A 20,467-nucleotide genomic window follows, 5' to 3' on the forward strand; every position below is an offset into this window, starting at 1 on the left:
GTTGAATATTGTATTTAAAATTTCAACAAAATTTGGTAATAAATAAAGCTTTTATGAGCTTCAGATCCTTAACCGGCATATCGGCCTATATGATCAGCATAAAAATCTAAGACGATCTAGACATGTCCGTCCGACTGTCCGTCTGTCTGTCGAAATCACGCTACAGTCTTCAAAAACAGAGATATTGAGCTGAAACTTTGCACAGATTCTTTTTTTGTCCATAAGCAGGTTAAGTTCGAAGATGGGCTATATCGGACTATATCTTGATATAGCCCCCATATAGACCGATCCGCCGATTTAGGGTCTTAGGCCCATAAAAGCCACATTTATTATCCGATTTTGCTGAAATTTGGGACAGTAAGTTGTGTTAGAGCCTTCGACATCTTCTGTTAATATGGCTCAGATCGGTCCAGATTTGGATATAGCTGCCATATAGACCGATCCTCCGATTTAGGGTCTAAGGCCATAAAAGCCACTTTTATTATCCGATCTTGCTGAAATTTGGGACAGTGAGTTGTGTTAGACCCTTCAACGTTCTTCGTCAATTTGGCCCAGATCGGTTCAGATTTCGATATAGCTGCCATATAGACCGATCCTCCGATTTAGGGTCTTAGACCCATAAAAGCCACATATATTATCCGATTTTGCTGAAATTTGGGACAGTGAGTTGCGTTCGGCCCTTCGACATCCTTTGTCAATTTGGCCCCGATCGGTTCAGATTTGGATATAGCTGCCATATAGACCGATCTCTCGGTTTTAGGTTTTGGGGCCATAAAAAGCGCATTTATTGTCCGATGTTGCCGAAATTTGGGACAGAGAGTTAAATAAAGCCCCTCCACATATTTCTGCAAGTTCGTCTAGATCGATCGAAGATTTGCATATAGCTGCCATATATATGAATTTTGCACCGGATTTTGAGGAAAGGTGGTTCACATATACATCCAAGGTGGTGGGTATCCAAAGTTCGGCCCGGCCGAACTTAACGCCTTTTTACTTGTTTTTGCTAGTCTTTTTTTCTTATTTTCTACAGAGAACTAAATTATATAAATCTCCATCACTTTCGTATTGTTTTCTTTGATACACCACATCCGAGATGAATTTATTCATCATAGCATTAAAGTTCCGCCGCAATCTGTTGCAATCTGTAAAAAGAAACAAACAATTTATGAAAGAATATTTTAATTAAAGTTTATTATAAATAACAAAATAAAGCGAAACTAGATAATGTTCAAAAACGCTTTCACTGCTGGGTTAGTCGATGAATCCGCTGTGCCCTGTGTTTTAAGTGAAACTGGAGCGAAGGTGTTCTCAAAACATTTGTTGTGTTTCTGTGACACTAGTGGCGATTATAGACGAAATATTTTAATGAGATTTTCTTTAAAGACAACATTTCAATGCATTTTGCTGTTAAAACAAAATTTCGATCAAATTTACTTAAACACAAGTAACAAGTAAAAGCGAGATAAGTGCGACCGTGCCCAATCTTACATACCCCGTCCACCATAGATCGCATTTCTCGAGTTCTTTTTTTGCCGGTAGATCTTTTTAGGCCAACAAAGGATAAAAGAAAATAATGCGGACCGATTCGGACCATAATCGGATTGAATGTTGGAGATCATTGTAGAAGTCATTGTGTAAAATTTCATCCAATTGGAATAAGAATTGAGTCCTTTAGAGTCTCAAGAGGCAAAATAGGGAGATAGCCCGATTTGGACAATATTGACCCACGATGTTGGAAGTGACAATCAAAACGGTTCATGTTTAGACTCCTTGATGCAAAAACAATTTTGTTCCATGAAAGCTCATTTAAGGAACAGGGGCAAACTTGTCTTTCTTTCGGCTCAAGTAGATATTTGGTTGCCCAAAAAGTAATTGCGGATTTTTTAAAAGAAAGTAAATGCATTTTTTATAAAACTTAGAATGAACTTTAATCAAATATAGTTTTTTTACACTTTTTTTCTAAAGCAAGCTAAAAGTAACAGCTGATAACTGACAGAAGAAAGAATGCAATTACAGAGTCACAAGTCGTTGAAGAAATTTGTCAACGCCGACTATATGCAAAATCCGCAATTACTTTTTGGGCAACCCAATAGATACAAGTGATTAAGTGAATGATTGTATAGTGGAGTATGTGGATTCTATTCATAATTTGGGAATCCTGTTGGACCAACGGTAAGATTTTAGGAAAAATTTTTTCTAATTACGAATAAAGCCTTAAGAAGGCTGGGAGTTAAGAATTTTTAGATCCCCTGATAACTAAACTAAACAACACTAGCCGAACCGGGCCCGCTTCGCTGCGCCTTCTTTTACTCTCTAATATCTTTCTTTCTAAAACACTTCGACCCAAATGCGGACATCGAATTCGTGCCATTGTAGCCTATGACGCTGAACGCGTTCGAATCCTGGCGATAACATCGGACAAAGCGCTCTCTATCCCCCCTTAATGTTGGCGACATTTGCGAGGTACAATGCCATACATGGTCGTTTAAAAAATTTTCCCCAAAGAGGAGGACGCCGTTCGGACTCGGGTATAAAAAAGGTCCCTTATCATTGAGTTTAAACTTCGCAATCGGAAAGTACTCATTGATGCCTGAGAGTTTCCCGCTGGGTACTTGCACCTAAATTTTAATACCATATTCGTTTTCTGGTCTCCAACAGCTTTTATTTGACCACTTTCGGATATGGGAGGTGGTTTTGTCCGTGGATGGGCCTAATTTAACTCTTTGTCCCAAATTTCGGCAACATCGGACAATAAATGTGGCTTTTTATGGCCCACAAGACCTTAAACCGAGAGATCGGTCTATGTGGCAGCTATATCCAAATCTGGACCGATCTGTGCGATAATGCAGAAGTATATCAAGGGGCTTAACTTTACTCACTGTCCCAAATTTCGTTGACATCGGACAATAAATTTGCCTAAGACAACTCACTGTCCCAAAATTCCGCCAAATCGGATAATAAATGTGGCTTTTATGGGCCCAAGACCCTAAATCAGCCGATCGGTCTATATGGCAGCTATAACCAAATCTGGACCGATATGAGCCAAATAAGCGAAGGATGTCGAAGGGCCTAAGACAACTCACTGTCCCAAATTTCAGCAAAATCGGATAATAAATGTGGCTTTTATTGGCCCAAGACCCTAAATCGGCGGATCGGTCTATATGTGGGCTATATCAAGATATAGTCCGATATAGCCCATCTTCGAACTTAACCAGCTTATGGACAAAAAAAGATTCTGTGCCAAGTTTCAGCTCAATATCTGTATTTTTGAAGACTGTAGCGTGATTTAAACAGACAGACTGCCAGACGAACAGACATGTCAAGATCGTCTTAGATTTTTACGCTGATCAAGAATATATATACTTTATAGGGTCGGAAATGGATGTTTCGATGTGTTGCAAACGGAATGACAAAATGAATATACCCCCATCCTTCGGTGTTGGGTATAACAAACAAACAACAAACCTACAAACAAACACAAATTGATTTTTATACCCTCCACCATTAGATGGGGGTATACTAATTTCGTCATTCTGTTTGTAACTACTCGAAATATTCGTCTGAGACCCCATAAAGTATATATATTCTTGATCGTTGCGACATTTTATGTCGATCTAGCCGTGTCCGTCCGTCTGTCTGTCGAAAGCACGCTAACTTCCGAAGGAGTAAAGCTAGCCGCTGGCAATTTTGCACAAATACTTCTTTTTAGTGTAGGTCGCTTGGTCTTGTAAATGGACCATATCGGTCCATGTTTCGATGTAGCTGCCATATAAACCGATCTTGGGTATTGACTTCTTGAGCCTCTAGAGTGCGCAATTCTTATCCGATTGGAATGAAATTTTGCACGACGTGTTTTGTTATGATATCCAACAACTGTGCCAAGTATGGTTCAAATCGGTCCATAACCTGATATAGCTGCCATATAAACCGATTTTGGGTCTTGACTTCTTGAGCCTCTAGAGTGCGCAATTCTTATCCGATTGGAATGAAATTTTGCACGACGTGTTTTGTTATGATATCCAACAACTGTGCCCAGTATGGATCAAATCGGTTCATAACCTGATATAGCTGTCATTTAAACAGATCTGGGGATTTGACTTCTTGAGCTTCTAGAGGGCGCAATTCCTATCCGATTTGGCTGAAATTTTGCATGACGTATTTTATTCTTACTTTCAACAACTGTGTCAAATAAGGTTTAAAACGGTTCATAACCTGATATAGCTGCCATTTTAACCGATCTGGGATCTTGACTCCTTGAGCCTCTAGAGGTCGCAATTATTATCCGATTTGCCTGAAATTATGTACGACGGATCCTCTCATGACCATCAACATACGTGTTTAATATGGCCTGAATCGGTCTATAGCCCGATACAGCATATGAATCGATCTCTCCATTTTACTACTTGAGCCCCCAAGGGGGGCAATTCTTATTCGAATTGGCTGGCATTTTACACAGGTCTCCAACATATAATTTAATTGTGGTCCAAACCGGACCATATCTTGATATCGCAGTAATAGCAGAGCAAATCTTTTCTTATATATCCTGTTTTGCCTAAGAAGAGGTGCCGGGAAAAGAACTCGACAAATGCGATCCATGGTGTAGGGTATATAAGATTCGGCCCGGCCGAACTTAGCACGCTTTTACTTGTTTTTGTCTATTTTCTCCGATTGTGCGAGTTTTTTAAGGTACTCTATCCTTTGGTATGGTAGCCATGCAAAAACTTCTCCCAGAAAAGAAAGCCCCTCATCATTGAGCCTAAACTTGCAACGGACAGCTGTCACATTGATGTGTGAGAAGTTTCACCTTGTTCATTAATGAAATGTTGTTCATGGGCAAATTTGAGTTCAGCGTCATATTCGGACATGCCAACATCAACATCTTGGCTGCGGTGGCCACCGAGCTTTTCGATGGTACAGTTATGGCTTTTGGATGATGTTTTTTTTTTTTTTTTCTACAAGCCAATTTGCTTTATTGAAAGTTTCATCCAAGGAACTTTTAAGATATAATTTAATCCTGGCTACGAGCCTGGTCGAGGTTACATAAGATCCGGCCCGGCCGAATTTAACGCTTCGGCTTTTACTTTTCGATTTTCCAGCATACTCACTTAAGGTAATTCCCCATATTTCAATAGTCCTTAAATACACTGGAAACCTTTTGTCATTCAACATTTCGTTTAGTTGTTCGAAATTTCTAAAATTCGAACAAATCAACTGCAAATCTTTATTCAGATGAAACATTTCAAGCCAAAACGGTAATGCCTCGTGGAATACGGCAAATGGAAATTTCATGATATTTAGCAGGGTGGGAAAAGGTACAGTGGGAACCCTTCCCGAAAGCTCACACCCAGTTGAACGTTGTTGAGGACCGGCAATTGTGAAAACTCTTAAGGGTCTATGTGACAACAGAGTTGTGATGTAGGACCAATCAAGGTACGCCATTGATTCCGGCAATGTGAGCGTATGAAGATATTGCATATCCATCAATGTTTGCAGAGGCACCATGCCAGATTTAATGTTTAGGCTTTCCATTGCACTCCAAGATTGCCAGGGATAGTCTTCCAGCACCTCATTAGGATTTTCATACCATGTGAGTTCCTTTAAATGGGGAGATCTAAAGATACGGCTATTCACATTCTCAATATCCAATAGTTGTATATGGGGTGATATCTCTATAACTTCCCATACTCCTTCATAATGGGTGGCCTTAGAGGTTATGCCTGATAACTTTGTCAAGCTAAGAAGAGCTTTCAGGTTTTCCCATGTCAAATTGGAACAAAATTCCAAACACATATCTCTTAAGTCCAAAGGCAAAGGCATTGTTTGGCAGGGGCTAAGGGCAAAATAGCTTGCTACTATTTTCAAATATTGAAGTTGTGGACATGCTTGAGCCAAGGCGGCTAGGGCAACATCGGACACACAATCTTCGGTGAAACGTATGGTCAGCTTTTGGAGACTCCCGAAATTCTTCAAAAATAAGGGAAAAACCTTGGGCGACCAGACATGGGGATCAAATGAGGTGGCCACTTTCAATTCCTTGAGTGGTAAGGTATCCGTTTTCTTTGGCCTTTTCCTATTTTCTGCTATCATTGATCCTGTGATTTCAAGACCCTCCAAACTTAGGCGTGCACAAAGTTGCCGAAAGGCCTGATAAGAGAAGTCCATGCCATAGTTTATGGAAAGGTATCTTAACTTTCGCAGCCTCCCCAAAGATTTAATGCTGGGCATGATGTTTCCGCACAATTTCAGCTTCTGCAAATTTGGGCACTTATTACCCAACCTGCTGTAATGTGTCAAGGGTATATCCTTCCATCCGTCATATTTGAGAGCCCTGAGATTTGGGAATTCTCTAATGATGTGATCGACATTTTTCGATTTCAAATCACAGATGGACAAATCCTCAATGTCCGTGGCATAGGCCTCTAGCATTTCTTGTAATTCGTTATATTTGAAAATCAAGGGTCTGGTGCCCAAACTACCGGTTACCACGAACACACCGCCAGATGGCTCCGTGATTTGCATCCTTCGATACTTGTCCTCCCATATGAATTGTTCGAATATATTGCGTAGATTCTCATTCACACGCGACAATCGCAATTGGTCCAAAAAGTTTAGATAATCATAGATGTGTAGCCATATATCACAATTGCCGTCGATTTTCTCAAATCCCTGAGGATTCATTTTTATTCTAAACACTGTGTTTTTTCAATCGTCCTCACTAAGTTTTTGTTTTCTATGCACTTGTTGTTGTTCTTGCAGTTGGTTTTGGTTTTTATCGGCGAAATGCTAGTTTTCCCCCACTACTTGTCAACCCATTGAGAACACGCACGATACCGGATGAGACTGCGACAAGACTGACAGCATGAGCACCAGTGTGGTGGGAGAGAACTTTTTATTCCCAAACAACCAAGGCTGCCAGATTAATTTGGCAGACAATCAGCACATTTGAAGAAAAATCAAGCAAAGGCGAATTCGGCTAAAAATTTATACAAACCAAATTTTGTTAAAGGGCATAATTTTTATAACCACCACTGTAAGATGGGGGCATACTAGTCTAGACACTCGGTTTCTAACACCTCGAAATATACGCGTAAGACCCAATAAAGTATTGGGTTGCCCAAAAAGTAATTGCGGATTTTTCATATGGTCGGCGTTGACAAATTTTTTCAACGACTTGTGACTCTGTAATTGCATTCTTTCTTCAGTCAGTTATCAGCTGTTACTTTTGGCTTGCTTTAGAAAAAAAGTGTAAAAAAAGTATATTTGATTAAAGTTCATTCTAAGTTTTATCAAAAAATGCATTTACTAGACACGTATATTGAAGGTCATGAGAAAAGCCCTTGTACAAAATTTCAGCCAAATCGGATGAGAATTGCGCACTCTAGAGGCTCAAGAAGTCAAGACCCAAGATCGGTTTATATGGCACCTATATGAGGTTCTATATCGATTAACGCCATACTTAGCACAGTTATTGGAAGTCATAACAAAACACCTCATGCAAAATGTCAGCCAAATTGGATGAGAATTGCGCCCTCAATTGGCTCAAGAAGTCAAGACCCAAGATCGGTTTATATGGCAGCTATACCAGATTATGAACCAATTAAAATCATACTTAGCACAGTTGTTGAAAGTAATGCTAAAACACTACGTGCAAAATTTCAGTTAAATCGGACGATAATTGCGCCCTCTAGAGGCTCAAGAAATCAAGACCCCAGATCGGTTTATATGGCAGCTATATCGGGTTATGGGCCGATTTGAACCATACTTGGCACATTTATTGGATATCATAACAAAATACTTCGTGCAAAATTTCAGTTAAATCGGACGATAATTGCGCCCTCTAGAGGCTCAAGAAATCAAGACCCAAGATCGGTTTATATGGCAGCTATATCGGGTTATGGGCCGATTTGAACCATACTTGGCACATTTATTGGATATCATAACAAAACACGTCGTGCAAAATTTCATTCCAATCGGATAAGATTTGAGCCTTCTAGAGGTTCAAGAAGTCAAGACCCAAGATCGGTTTATATGGCAGCTATATCAGGTTATGGACCGATTTGAACCATACTTGGCACAATTGTTGGATATCATAACAAAATACGTCGTGCAAAATTTCATTCCAATCGGATAAGATTTGAGCCTTCTAGAGGTTTAAGAAGTCAAGACCCAAGATCAGTTTATATGGCAGCTACATATATCAAAACATGAACCGATATGGCCCATTTACAATACCAACCGACCTACACTAATAAGAAGTATTTGTGCAAAATTTCAAGCGGCTAGCTCTACTTCTTCGGCAGTTAGCGTGCTTTCGACAGACAGGCGGACGGACAGACGGACGGACATGGCTAGATCGACATAAAATTTCGCGTCGATCAAGAATATATATACTTTATGGGGTCTCAGACAAATATTTCGAGAAGTTACAAACAGAATGACGAAATTAGTATACCCCCCATTCTATGGTGAAGGGTATAAAAATGCTTAATTTTTTTTATCCGATTTTGCTAAAATTTGAAACATTGTGTAGTTTTGGGCCTCCCGACATCCGTGCTAAATATAGTTCAGATCGAACTATATTAAGATATAGCTGCCACATAGAAAGATCTGCCGATAATAGACACCTTATCGAAGAAGCCCATAAAAGCCTTATTTATTACCTGATTTCGCCGTAATTTAAAACAGTGAGTTATTTTGAGCCTCCCGATATCCGACCTTAATATGGTTCAGATCAGATATACAATATTTGGATATAGCTGTCATATAGACTGATCTGCCGATAATGGCTCGGAAGCCCATTAAAGCTTTATTTGTTATCGGGTTTCGCGCGGAAATTTAAAAGAGTGCGTTTTTTCAAGCCTCCCAACATACGCCCCAAATATGTTTCACATCGAACTATAGTTAGATATAACTGCCATATAGACCGATCTGCCGTTTGAGGGTCTGGGACCCATAAAGCTTTATTTCGCTGAAATTTGAATCAGTGAGTTGTTTTAAGCCAACCGCCATCTGATCCAAATATAGCAAATATCGGAATGTATTAAGATATAGCTGTCATGTAGACCGATATGCCGACGAAGGGTCTGAAGCTCATAAAAGCTTTATTTATTACCCGACTTCGTTGAAGTTGGAAATAGTGCGTTAGTTTAAGCCTCCCGACATCAGTCCCAAATATGAGTCAGATTAGACTATATAGATATAGCTGTCATATAGACCGATCTTCCAATTTAGGGTCATAATCCTAAAATGAGATTTATTGTTTGAAAATGTTACTTGTATATGAGTTATAGGGACCTGAATAGAATATGATCGAGACCAGCCCCCATTAAGTATTAACTACGGACATAGTAATGGAGTTTTAATAAAATAAGATGATTATTATATCCTTCTATAATTTGGTCCAGATCGGTCCAGATTTGTTTATAGGTGCCATATAGAAGGATCTCTCCATTTTAAGTCTTAACCCTATTAAAAGCGCATTTATTATCCGATTTCGTTGAAATTTGACACAGGCTTTTCGGCATCCCTGTGCTATATGGCTCAGATCGGTTTATGTTTGGATATAGCTGCAAAAAAGGCCAATATTTAATTTTACAAAATTGAACAATGACTTGTACTTATCAGACTACTCAATGTCTGTGCCGAATTCGGTCTATATCGGACCATATTTCGATGTAGCTGCTATGGGGGGGGGGGGGGGGGGTATAAATTAAGCATTTCTTCACCGGATTATAACGAAACGTGGTTTACATACATATATACCCAAGGTAGTGGCCATCCAAACTTCTAACATATAGCGATCTCCCGATTTGATTTCTGGAAGCCCTTACATGCCGAAAGTTTGTCCCATTTGGCTGCAATTTAGCATGTAAAGTTCCGTTACGAAGTTCAACGACTGTGTCAAATACGGTCTCAATCAGTCTATAACCTGTTATAGCTCCCCAATATACGTGGTGTTCTTTTATGACTTCCAACAACTGTGCCAAGTACGATCCCAAGTCGGTCTATAACCCGATACAGCTCCCGTATAAACACTGAGCTTGACATTTGCTATCAAATTTTGAGAGCACAAAAATTTCTCTATTATTTCAATCCTCTTTGACTGTACAAGACCAAAGACAAACCATTATAAAGGGTGATTTTTTTGAGGTTAGGATTTTCATGCATTAGTATTTGACAGATCACGTGGGATTTCAGACATGGTGTCAAAGAGAAAGATGCTCAGTATGCTTTGACATTTCATCATGAATAGACTTACTAACGAGCAACGCTTGCAAATCATTGAATTTTATTACCAAAATCAGTGTTCGGTTCGAAATGTGTTCATTCACCGTAACGTTGCGTCCCACAGCATCTTTGAAAAAATACGGTCCAATGATTCCACCAGCGTACAAACCACACCAAACAGTGCATTTTTCGGGATGCATGGGCAGTTCTTGAACGGCTTCTGGTTGCTCTTCACTCCAAATGCGGCAATTTTGCTTATTTACGTAGCCATTCAACCAGAAATGAGCCTCATCGCTGAACAAAATTTGTCGATTCACTGAAAATGATTTCACTGAAAATGATTTGCAAGCGTTGCTCGTTAGTAAGTCTATTCATGATGAAATGTCAAAGCATACTGAGCATCTTTCTCTTTGACACCATGTCTGAAATGATCTGTCAAATACTAATGCATGAAAATCCTAACCTCAAAAAAATCACCCTTTAAATGGGGTGAGAGAGGAATTACTCATTGAAATCAAAGAGCATAAGATCTCATCTAAAGAGCATAAGCGTAAACGCTCTTTGATTGAAATGATGCAAAAACAGAGTTGCCCTATAGCAAGGAGATTAATAAAAGCAAGGCATATATCAGATTACCCTTGAGACATTTTGAAAAGCGGAAGTAGAATTTTTTTTTTTTTATTTTTTTTTTTTAAAGCCGGCCCAGTCTTGGATTTTGCTAATAATTTATACAAAATAAATTTAGTTGAAGGGCAAAATATTGTACTAGATTGGTAACCCCCATTTAATGGTGGTGGGTATAAAAAAACTGCACAAATACTTTAATCCCGATTTTCAAAAAAAAAAAAAAAAATTCAAAATAACTATTTGCTTTGCAAAATGTTTGTTTGCAAACGATACTGGTATACAATTTAGGGTACGGGGCATTCCCCTATCTACATAAAACCCCAAATTAACATGTTACACTATTTGTACAATAAACAATAGGTGTCAAATGAAACCTATTTAGAGTAATGTACAAACTTGATATAAAAATTGGCCCCAAGTATTAGGGGCGGGCTGTCAGGCGTAACGATTTAATGTAATTTTAACGATTTGCTGGCCCGATTGACGCTGGACGATTTTTGGTCTAAATTCCTTTGCATTTTGAAGATTTTTTCAGCATTTATTGGATTGCCCAAAAAGTAATTGCGGATTTTTCATATAGTCGGCGTTGACAAATTTTTTCACAGCTTGTGACTCTGTAATTGCATTCTTTCTTCTGTCAGTTATCAGCTGTTACTTTTAGCTTGATAAAAGTTCATTCTAAGTTTTATTAAAAATGCATTTACTTTCTTTTAAAAAATCCGCAATTACTTTTTGGGCAACCCATAAAATGATCAATAATACAGATGGACTTTGAGTTCAACTTATTGTATTATAAGAATAGTACAATTGTTTTTAAAAAGAAAGGTATTAATAATTAATTGGAAATTGGACAAGACTTTGAAGGTTTGATATTGTCTTTAGAGAACATAGCTATTTTGAAATGTTGTCTCTGGATATTAAATATTTCAATATGGGTTTAATGAAAAAAAGTTTTTTTTTTTCAGATAAAATTGAGGAAAATTTTGGGAGCGCCCAGCCAAGAAAAAACCCGCCCCAAATGAACATGTCTACTGATCTGGAAGGTTTTTCGGAGTAGGGTAAGGATGTGATATCACAATTCGAAAACACTGCCTACAAATCCTTAGTCCGACATGCAGAATGATTGAAACATAATGGGGAACGAATGTAAGGACATTTGGAGTACGGATTAAATCTAATGATCGTATTCGGGAACAAGTATTTGATTTAAAATTGCATTCAATCGGAATATGGTAATACTGTGCCCAAATGGAAAAAAATATTGAAATATTGGCTTAGAAAAAGTTATATCGGGTGGACCAATGCCATGGGAGCAGTATACAAATCTGAGTCAATGTGGTTCATTTGCAATTTGCTTGCATAGCTATGCTTCAGCTCTAAACATCCACAGAATAGTATGATTTCGTATACTTACTCAGTGTGATTCCCCAAATTTCCAAGTTTCTTAAATTCATTGGGAAATTTTCATTCGCCAATAGTTTTTCCAAAAATTCGTCGAATGTCTTAAAATTATTGCAAATCAACTGCAAGCATTCGTTTTGCCGGAACAAGTCTAGCCAAAATGTTAAAGCCCCCTGCAAAAGGCCAAAAGATATCTTCAGGCTGACAAGTTGAATAGGTAGCCCTTCAGAAGGAGCGTGTCCAAAACGCTCACATAACGGTGAACAATATGGTAGACCGGAAATTGTAAGGTGCCTCAAAGGTGTGTGGCATAGCAAAGCACGGACATAGGACCAATCAAGGCAGGTCATCGTTTCCGGAATGGTAAGTGTATGAAGAAATTTCAACTCCAGCAATGTCTGCAGGGATAGTACGCCAGAGTCGATTTTTAAAATTTCCAGTTTGCTGCCCAATCTCGTGGGTTGTGGCTGTAATGGATTACTGGGATACTCGTACCAGGTCAGTTCCTCAACATGGTCTACATTCAGGTTTGCGGTGGGTACATATTGCACTTGAAGGGATTTAATATTTGCAGAGACTACCAAGTCCACCCATTCCCCTTTATAGCGCGATTCTATTGAGGTAAACTTTAAGAGCTTCGAATGAGCAAGAAATTCCTTTAGATTTTCATAGGCCAAATTTCGGCCGCAATGTACAGCTAATTCTTTCAAATTTGGGGGCAAGGTAAAGGCCGGCGAAAGATAGAAATCGGTTTCTATTATTCTCAGATATTGCAGATTTCCACAACTTTGGCCAAGGGCATTGAATGCAGCATTGTTAGCACTTTCATCGGCGAAATGTATTATCAAGCTTTGCAGATTCTCGAAATTCCTTAGGAAATAGGGGAATATTTTTGGAAACCATGCCTGAGGATCCAAATCGGTGGAAATTTTCAATTCCTTAAGAGGTAGACCACGCGTTCTCTTTCGCCGTTTTAAGGTTTCTGGTATTATATATCCGGTGATTTTAAGACTTTCTAGTCCAAGACGAGCACCAAATTGTCGAAATTGTTGGTAGGTAAACTGAGTATTGGTATCAATGCACAACCGTCTTAGCTTCTGAAGTCTTGTCAACGATTTTACATTTGGCATTATGCAATGGCACAGCTGTAGCTCTTGTAAGTTGGGACACCTATTGGCCAGACAACTGTAATGATTAACGGGTATCTCCATCCATCCCTCGTATCTGAGTTTGGTAAGTTTGGGGAACTCCCGAATTATATACTCTACATTTATCGATTTCAAATCGTACACCGACAATTCCACTATATTCTCTGCATAGGCATTTAGAAACTCCTCGAATTCTTCATATTCGTAAAAAATCAAGGGACTAGTGCCCACACTACCCGTCACGACAAAAACGCCACATGAATTTTCGGTTATCTCCATTTTTTGATATCTGTCCTTCCATACCAAATGTTCGAATATATTGCGCAAATATTCACTGACACGTGACAATCTCAACTGATCAATGAAATCGAGATATCTATACAGATGGATTAAAATGTCACAATTATCGGCGATCGTCTCAAATCCCTCCGCTTGCATTGTTCTGCGACAGTTGGTAGCTCTTTGATGGTACACACACGAGGAATGTTTTGTTTTGTTGTTGCTACTTAATTATTTAGCGTATGTTGTTATTATTGTTTGTTTATTTTTCGGCAAACAACAGAGCTCCCACCTTAGCTGTTAACTGATTGAGAGCATTCACAATACTGAGCTCATACTGAGAGTGAGCCCCAGTGAAGCTAAATTGAGAGCGAAGACTGCTTCTCATTCATTAAATGTGGTTAGTCAGCAGCGTTGCCATGGGATCTGTTAAAATTGCTTTTGGCAATCCCATTGAAATTGAATAAATAATCGAGGAAAAGAGAAATAGAAATAAGGCGAAGGAATGATGTCAAAATTACGTAACTATAGGAAATTTTCACAAAATTTCATAACTTTGGGAAATTTTGTCAAATTTTTGTTCAAAATATTGAGATAACCCCATTTATCCATTTTTGACTCACTAAATTCTAATTGACCCACTCCACTAGCAGCCATACATCCCCACACCATAACTCCACCACCAGCGTGCTTCACCGTTCCAACTGAATTTTGTTTTTCCAACTCAGTCCCGGACTTGCGCCACACTATTTGCCGACCTTTAATGCCAAAAATATTGGGTTGCCCAAAAAGTAATTGCGGATTTTTTAAAAGAAAGTAAGTGCATTTTTAATAAAACTTAGAATGAACTTTAATCAAATATACTTTTTTTACACTTTTTTTCTAAAGCAAGCTAAAAGTAACAGCTGATAACTGATAGAAGAAAGAGTGCAATTACAGAGTCACAAGCCGTTGAAAAAATTTGCCAACGCCGACTATATGAAAAATCCGCAATTACTTTTTGGGCAACCCAAAATATATATGGTTCAGATCGGACTTAGGCCCACAAAAGCCACATTTATTATTCGAGTTTGATGAAATTCGAGACAGTGAGTTGTGTTAGGCCCTTCGACATCTTTCTTTAATTTGGTCCAGATCGGTTCAGATTTGGATATAGCTGCCATTTAGACCCATAAAATGCTCATTTATTGTCCGATGTCGCCGAAATTTGGGACAGCGAGTTAAGTTAAGCTCCTTGACATACTTCTGCAATATCGCATAGATCGGTCCAGATTTTAATATAGCTGCCATATAGGCCGATATCTAGGTTATAGGTGTTGGGGCTATAAAAGACGCATTTATTGTCCGATGTCGCCAAAATTTGACCCAGTGAGTTTGGTTAGGCTCTTCGACGTCCTTCTTCAATTTTGCCCAGATCGGTCCAGATTTGCATATAGCTGCCATATAGACCGATCTCTCGATATGAGGTTTAGGGCCCATAAAAGAGGCATTTATTGTTCGATTTCGCTGAAATTTGGGACAGTGCTTTGTGTTAGGCTTTTCAACATGTTTATGCAACTTGGCCCAAATCGGTCCAGATTTGGATATATTTAGCTACCATGTAGACCGATATCTGTATCGATATCGAAGTCTTGGCCCCATAAAAGGCGCATTTATAATCCGATTTCACTGAAATTTGACACAGTGACTTATGTTCGGCTTTTCGACATCGTGTCGTATATAGTTCAGATCGGTATGAGGTAAATAAGTATAAGGTATGAAATTTTCACCGAATTTTGATGAAAGGTGGTTTACATATATACCCGAGGTGGTGGGTATCCTAAGTTCGGCCCGGCCGAACTTAACGCCTTTTTACTTGTTTTTTATTGATTCGAAGGACAGACATTTGTCAAAACAGTAGTGGAAATAATATGATCAACTTTGAACACACTCTCCTGTGCCTCTCGCGCGTTTTTTCTTTGTTCGGGTTTGCTAAATTTGTTGTTGGTGATGATCGCTGTCGATTCCCATCACTTTGTCATCATTTTGTTTATTTTTGAATTCAATCGAATTTCCAGTTTTCTCTGCCTATCTAATGTCACCGTTGCGCATAAGCATCTTTGGCTTACCCAACCAAAAACATCAGAAAAAAATGTCTGCACTGAATATTCTCTTAATAATATTGGGTTGCCCAAAAAGTAATTGCCATGTGTTAGTTGTCCATAACTGACTATATGACTATCCGTTGAATAGTTGTTTGGACTTGTCTAGGAAAAGAAGCCTCCTTGTCGATGAGCTGAATCTAGCGGCCACCTTGACTTAAGGTTTGCAACTGCTCCTATCGCACTGAACGTCATAACTTTGGGGGTACGGCGGCAGTGTCCTGGTGGGTCATTATAGTTGATCAACTGTTTCGAGGGATATATGAGCAGAATAAAGATATCATATTCGCAGTCCACAACTTTGTAACTTTAAATTTAACCCCATATTGTCATAATTGCTGCCCACAGCGGTGGGGGACACGTCACTCCATCTGCCACCTGAGCACAAATTTGAATGACGCACTCCACTTAAAAATATCTATCACTTGATCACCCATTGTTTTAATGGGGAGGTAAAGCACCACCTAGATTCTTGGACACAAAGTTTAATGTCATATTCGTAATCTGCTACCAAATGCTTTTAATTTGAGGATCATCTAGCTAGAATCGAATTATATTCCCATTTGAGGGTGGCGAGACTCCCAATTACTCGGACCTCATTTTTTATGTCATATTCGTAGTCTAGTCCCGAATACCTTTCATTTGAGTCCCATATTGATATTAACGTCCAATATGTTTGTTTGCGGGAGTTTTTGGGGTTGACCATATTCGTATTCTACTCTCCAATACCTTTCATTTGATACCCATATTGTCCCTATCGGTCAACTTTTGATTTTGGATGGCGTTTTTGGGGTAACGAGGGAGGGTCCGCCCCCTTCCAATATCACAAAAAAAAACTAAAAAGCCCTTCCTCCTTCCTGAGCATTTTCGTAATCTACTCCCAAATACCTTTCATTTGAGTCCCATATTGTCATTATCGTTCATTACACCTATTTTAGGGGTTTTTTTGATGTCGGGGCGGCCTCCAGTTACTTGGATCTAATTTTTAATATGAAATTCGTAGTCTACTCTTGAATACCTTTCATTTGAATCCCATATTCCTCCGATCGTTTCACTTTTATTTTGGGGTCGTACTTTTTTGCAAGGGGGAGGGTCCGCCCCCTACCAATATGAATAAATTATACAGCCTATTGCTTTTTCCGGACCACTCCCCACAATCTGTGAAAATTTTAAAGAAATCGGTTCAGCCGTTTTTGAGTCTACACGGAACAAACAAATTTACAAACCCACAAACAAACACAAATTAATTTTTATACCCTCCACCATAAGATGGGGGGTATACTAATTTCGTCATTCTGATTGTAACTACTCGAAATATTCGTCTGAGACCCCATAAAGTATATATATTCTTGATCGTCGCGACATTTTATGTCCGTCCGTCTGTCTGTCCATCCGTCCGTCCGTCCGCCTGTCTGTCGAAAGCACGCTAACTTCCGAAGGAGTAAAGCTAGCCGCTTGAAATTTTGCGCAAATACTTCGTATTAGTGTAGGTCGGTTGGTATTGTAAATGGGCCATATCGGTCCATGTTTTGATATAGCTGCCATATAAACCGATCTGGGGTCTAGACTTCTTGAGCCTCTAGAGTGCGCAATTCTTATCCGATTGGAATGAAATTTTGCACGAAGTGTTTTGTTACGATATTCAACAACTGTGCCAAGTATGATTCAAATCGGTTTATAACCTTATATAGCTGCCATATAAACCGATCTGGGGTCTTGACTTCTTGAGCCTCTAGAGTGCGCAATTCTTATCCGATTGGAATGAAATTTTGCACGACGTAATTTGTTATTATATCCCACAACTGTGGCAAGTATTGTTCAAATCGGTCCATTACCTGATATAGCTGCCATATAAACCGATCTGGGGTCTTGACTTCTTGAGCCTCTAGAGTGCGCAATTCTTATCCGATTGGAATGAAATTTTGCACGCCGTAATTTGTTATTATATCCCTCAACTGTGCCTATTATGGTTCAAATCGGTCCATAACCTTATATAGCTGCCATATAAACCGATCTTGGGTCTTGATTTCTTGATCCTCTAGAGTGCGCAATTCTTTTCCGATTGGAATGAAATTTTGCACGACGTAATTTGTTATTATGTCCCTCCACTGTGCCTAGTATGGTTCAAATCGGTCCATAACCTTATATAGCTGCCATATAAACCGATCTTGGGTCTTGACTTCTTGAGCCTCTAGAGTGCGCAATTCTTATCCGATTGGAATGAAATTTTGCACGACGTAATTTGTTATTATATCCCACAACTGTGCCTAGTATGGTTCAAATCGGTCCATAACCTTATATAGCCGTCATATAAACCGATCTGGGGTCTTGACATCTTGAGCCTCTAGAGTGCGCAATTCTTATCCGATTGGTATGAAATTTTGCACGACGTAATTTGTTACGATATTCAACAACTGTGCCAAGTATGGTTCAAATCGGTCCATTACCTGATATAGCTGCCATATAAACCGATCTGGGGTCTTGACTTCTTGAGCCTCTAGAGTGCGCAAATCTTATCCGATTGGAATGAAATTTTGCACGACGTAATTTGTTATTATATCCCACAACTGTGGCAAGTATTGTTCAAATCGGTCCATTACCTGATATAGCTGCCATATAAACCGATCTTGGGTCTTGCCTTCTTGAGCCTCTAGAGTGCGCAATTTTTATCCGAATGGAATGAAATTTTGCACGACGTAATTTGTTATCATATCCCACAACTGTGCCTAGTATGGTTCAAATCGGTCCATAACCTTATATAGCTGCCATATAAACCGATCTTGGGTCTTGACTTCTTGAGCCTCTAGAGTGCGCAATTCTTATCCGATTGGAATGAAATTTTGCACGACGTAATTTGTTATTAAATGCCACAACTGTGGCAAGTATTGTTCAAATCGGTCCAGTACCTGATATAGCTGCCATATAAACCGATCTTGGGTCTTGACTTCTTTAGCCTCTAGAGTGCGCAATTTTTATCCGATTGGAATGAAATTTTGCAAGACGTTTTTTATTGTTACTTTCAACAACTATGTCAACTAAAGTACAAGTCGGTTCATAACCTGATATAACTGCCATATAAGCCGATCTGGGATATTGACTTCTTGAGCCTCTAGAGGTCGCAATTATTATCCGATTTGCCTGAAATTTTGTACGACAGATCCTCTCATGACCATCAATATACGTGTATATTGTGGTCTGAATCTGTCTATAGCCCGATACAGCTCCCATATAAATCGATCTCTCTATTTTACTTCTTGAGCCCACAAAGGGCGCAATTCTTATTCGAATTGGCTGACATTTTACACAGGTCTCAAACATATAATGTAATTGTGGTCCAAACTGGACCATATCATGATATCGCTCTAATAGCAGAGCAAATCTTTTCTTATATCCTTTTTTTGCCTAAGAAGAGATGCCGGAGAACTCGACAAATGCGATCCATGGTGGAGGTGCGTGGTGCGATCCATGGATGCGAGAAAGATAGATAGATAGATAGATAGATAGATAGATAGATAGATAGATAGATAGATAGATAGATAGATAGATAGATAGATAGATAGATAGATAGATAGATAGATAGATAGATAGATAGATAGATAGATAGATAGATAGATAGATAGATAGATAGATAGATAGATAGATAGATAGATAGATAGATAGATAGATAGATAGATAGATAGATAGATAGATAGATAGATAGATAGATAGATAGATAGATAGATAGATAGATAGATAGATAGATAGATAGATAGATAGATAGATAGATAGATAGATAGATAGATAGATAGATAGATAGATAGATAGATAGATAGATAGATAGATAGATAGATAGATAGATAGATAGATAGATAGATAGATAGATAGATAGATAGATAGATAGATAGATAGATAGATAGATAGATAGATAGATAGATAGATAGATAGATAGATAGATAGATAGATAGATAGATAGATAGATAGATAGATAGATAGATAGATAGATAGATAGATAGATAGATAGATAGATAGATAGATAGATAGATAGATAGATAGATAGATAGATAGATAGATAGATAGATAGATAGATAGATAGATAGATAGATAGATAGATAGATAGATAGATAGATAGATAGATAGATAGATAGATAGATAGATAGATAGATAGATAGATAGATAGATAGATAGATAGATAGATAGATAGATAGATAGATAGATAGATAGATAGATAGATAGATAGATAGATAGATAGATAGATAGATAGATAGATAGATAGATAGATAGATAGATAGATAGATAGATAGATAGATAGATAGATAGATAGATAGATAGATAGATAGATAGATAGATAGATAGATAGATAGATAGATAGATAGATAGATAGATAGATAGATAGATAGATAGATAGATAGATAGATAGATAGATAGATAGATAGATAGATAGATAGATAGATAGATAGATAGATAGATAGATAGATAGATAGATAGATAGATAGATAGATAGATAGATAGATAGATAGATAGATAGATAGATAGATAGATAGATAGATAGATAGATAGATAGATAGATAGATAGATAGATAGATAGATAGATAGATAGATAGATAGATAGATAGATAGATAGATAGATAGATAGATAGATAGATAGATAGATAGATAGATAGATAG

The 20,467-nt window shown here is 38.3% G+C and overlaps 2 protein-coding genes across 3 annotated transcripts in view; one reads left to right on the forward strand and one right to left on the reverse strand.

Moving 5' to 3' along the window:
* The window catches only part of LOC131998188 (uncharacterized), a 60,630-nt gene that overhangs the window by 23,684 nt on the left and 16,479 nt on the right, over positions 1-20,467 (forward strand). The window lies entirely within an intron of this gene.
* On the reverse strand, positions 340-13,985 carry LOC131998447 (uncharacterized). 2 transcript variants are annotated; one of them, XM_059370740.1, is made up of 2 exons: positions 12,269-13,985; positions 340-1,142 (listed from the first exon to the last, which is right to left on the reverse strand). In XM_059370740.1, the coding sequence occupies exons 1-2, from the start codon at positions 13,839-13,841 to the stop codon at positions 1,018-1,020; spliced, it is 1,698 nt and encodes a 565-aa protein (XP_059226723.1). In that variant the 5' UTR covers positions 13,842-13,985; the 3' UTR covers positions 340-1,017. The 2 variants fall into 2 exon arrangements, with proteins under 2 accessions (XP_059226723.1, XP_059226729.1); XM_059370746.1 differs by lacking the exon at positions 12,269-13,985 and adding an exon at positions 5,106-7,206.

This window comes from Stomoxys calcitrans, chromosome 1 (genome assembly GCF_963082655.1).
Source record: "Stomoxys calcitrans chromosome 1, idStoCalc2.1, whole genome shotgun sequence".
In the NCBI taxonomy this organism is placed as follows: Eukaryota; Metazoa; Arthropoda; class Insecta; order Diptera; family Muscidae; genus Stomoxys; species Stomoxys calcitrans.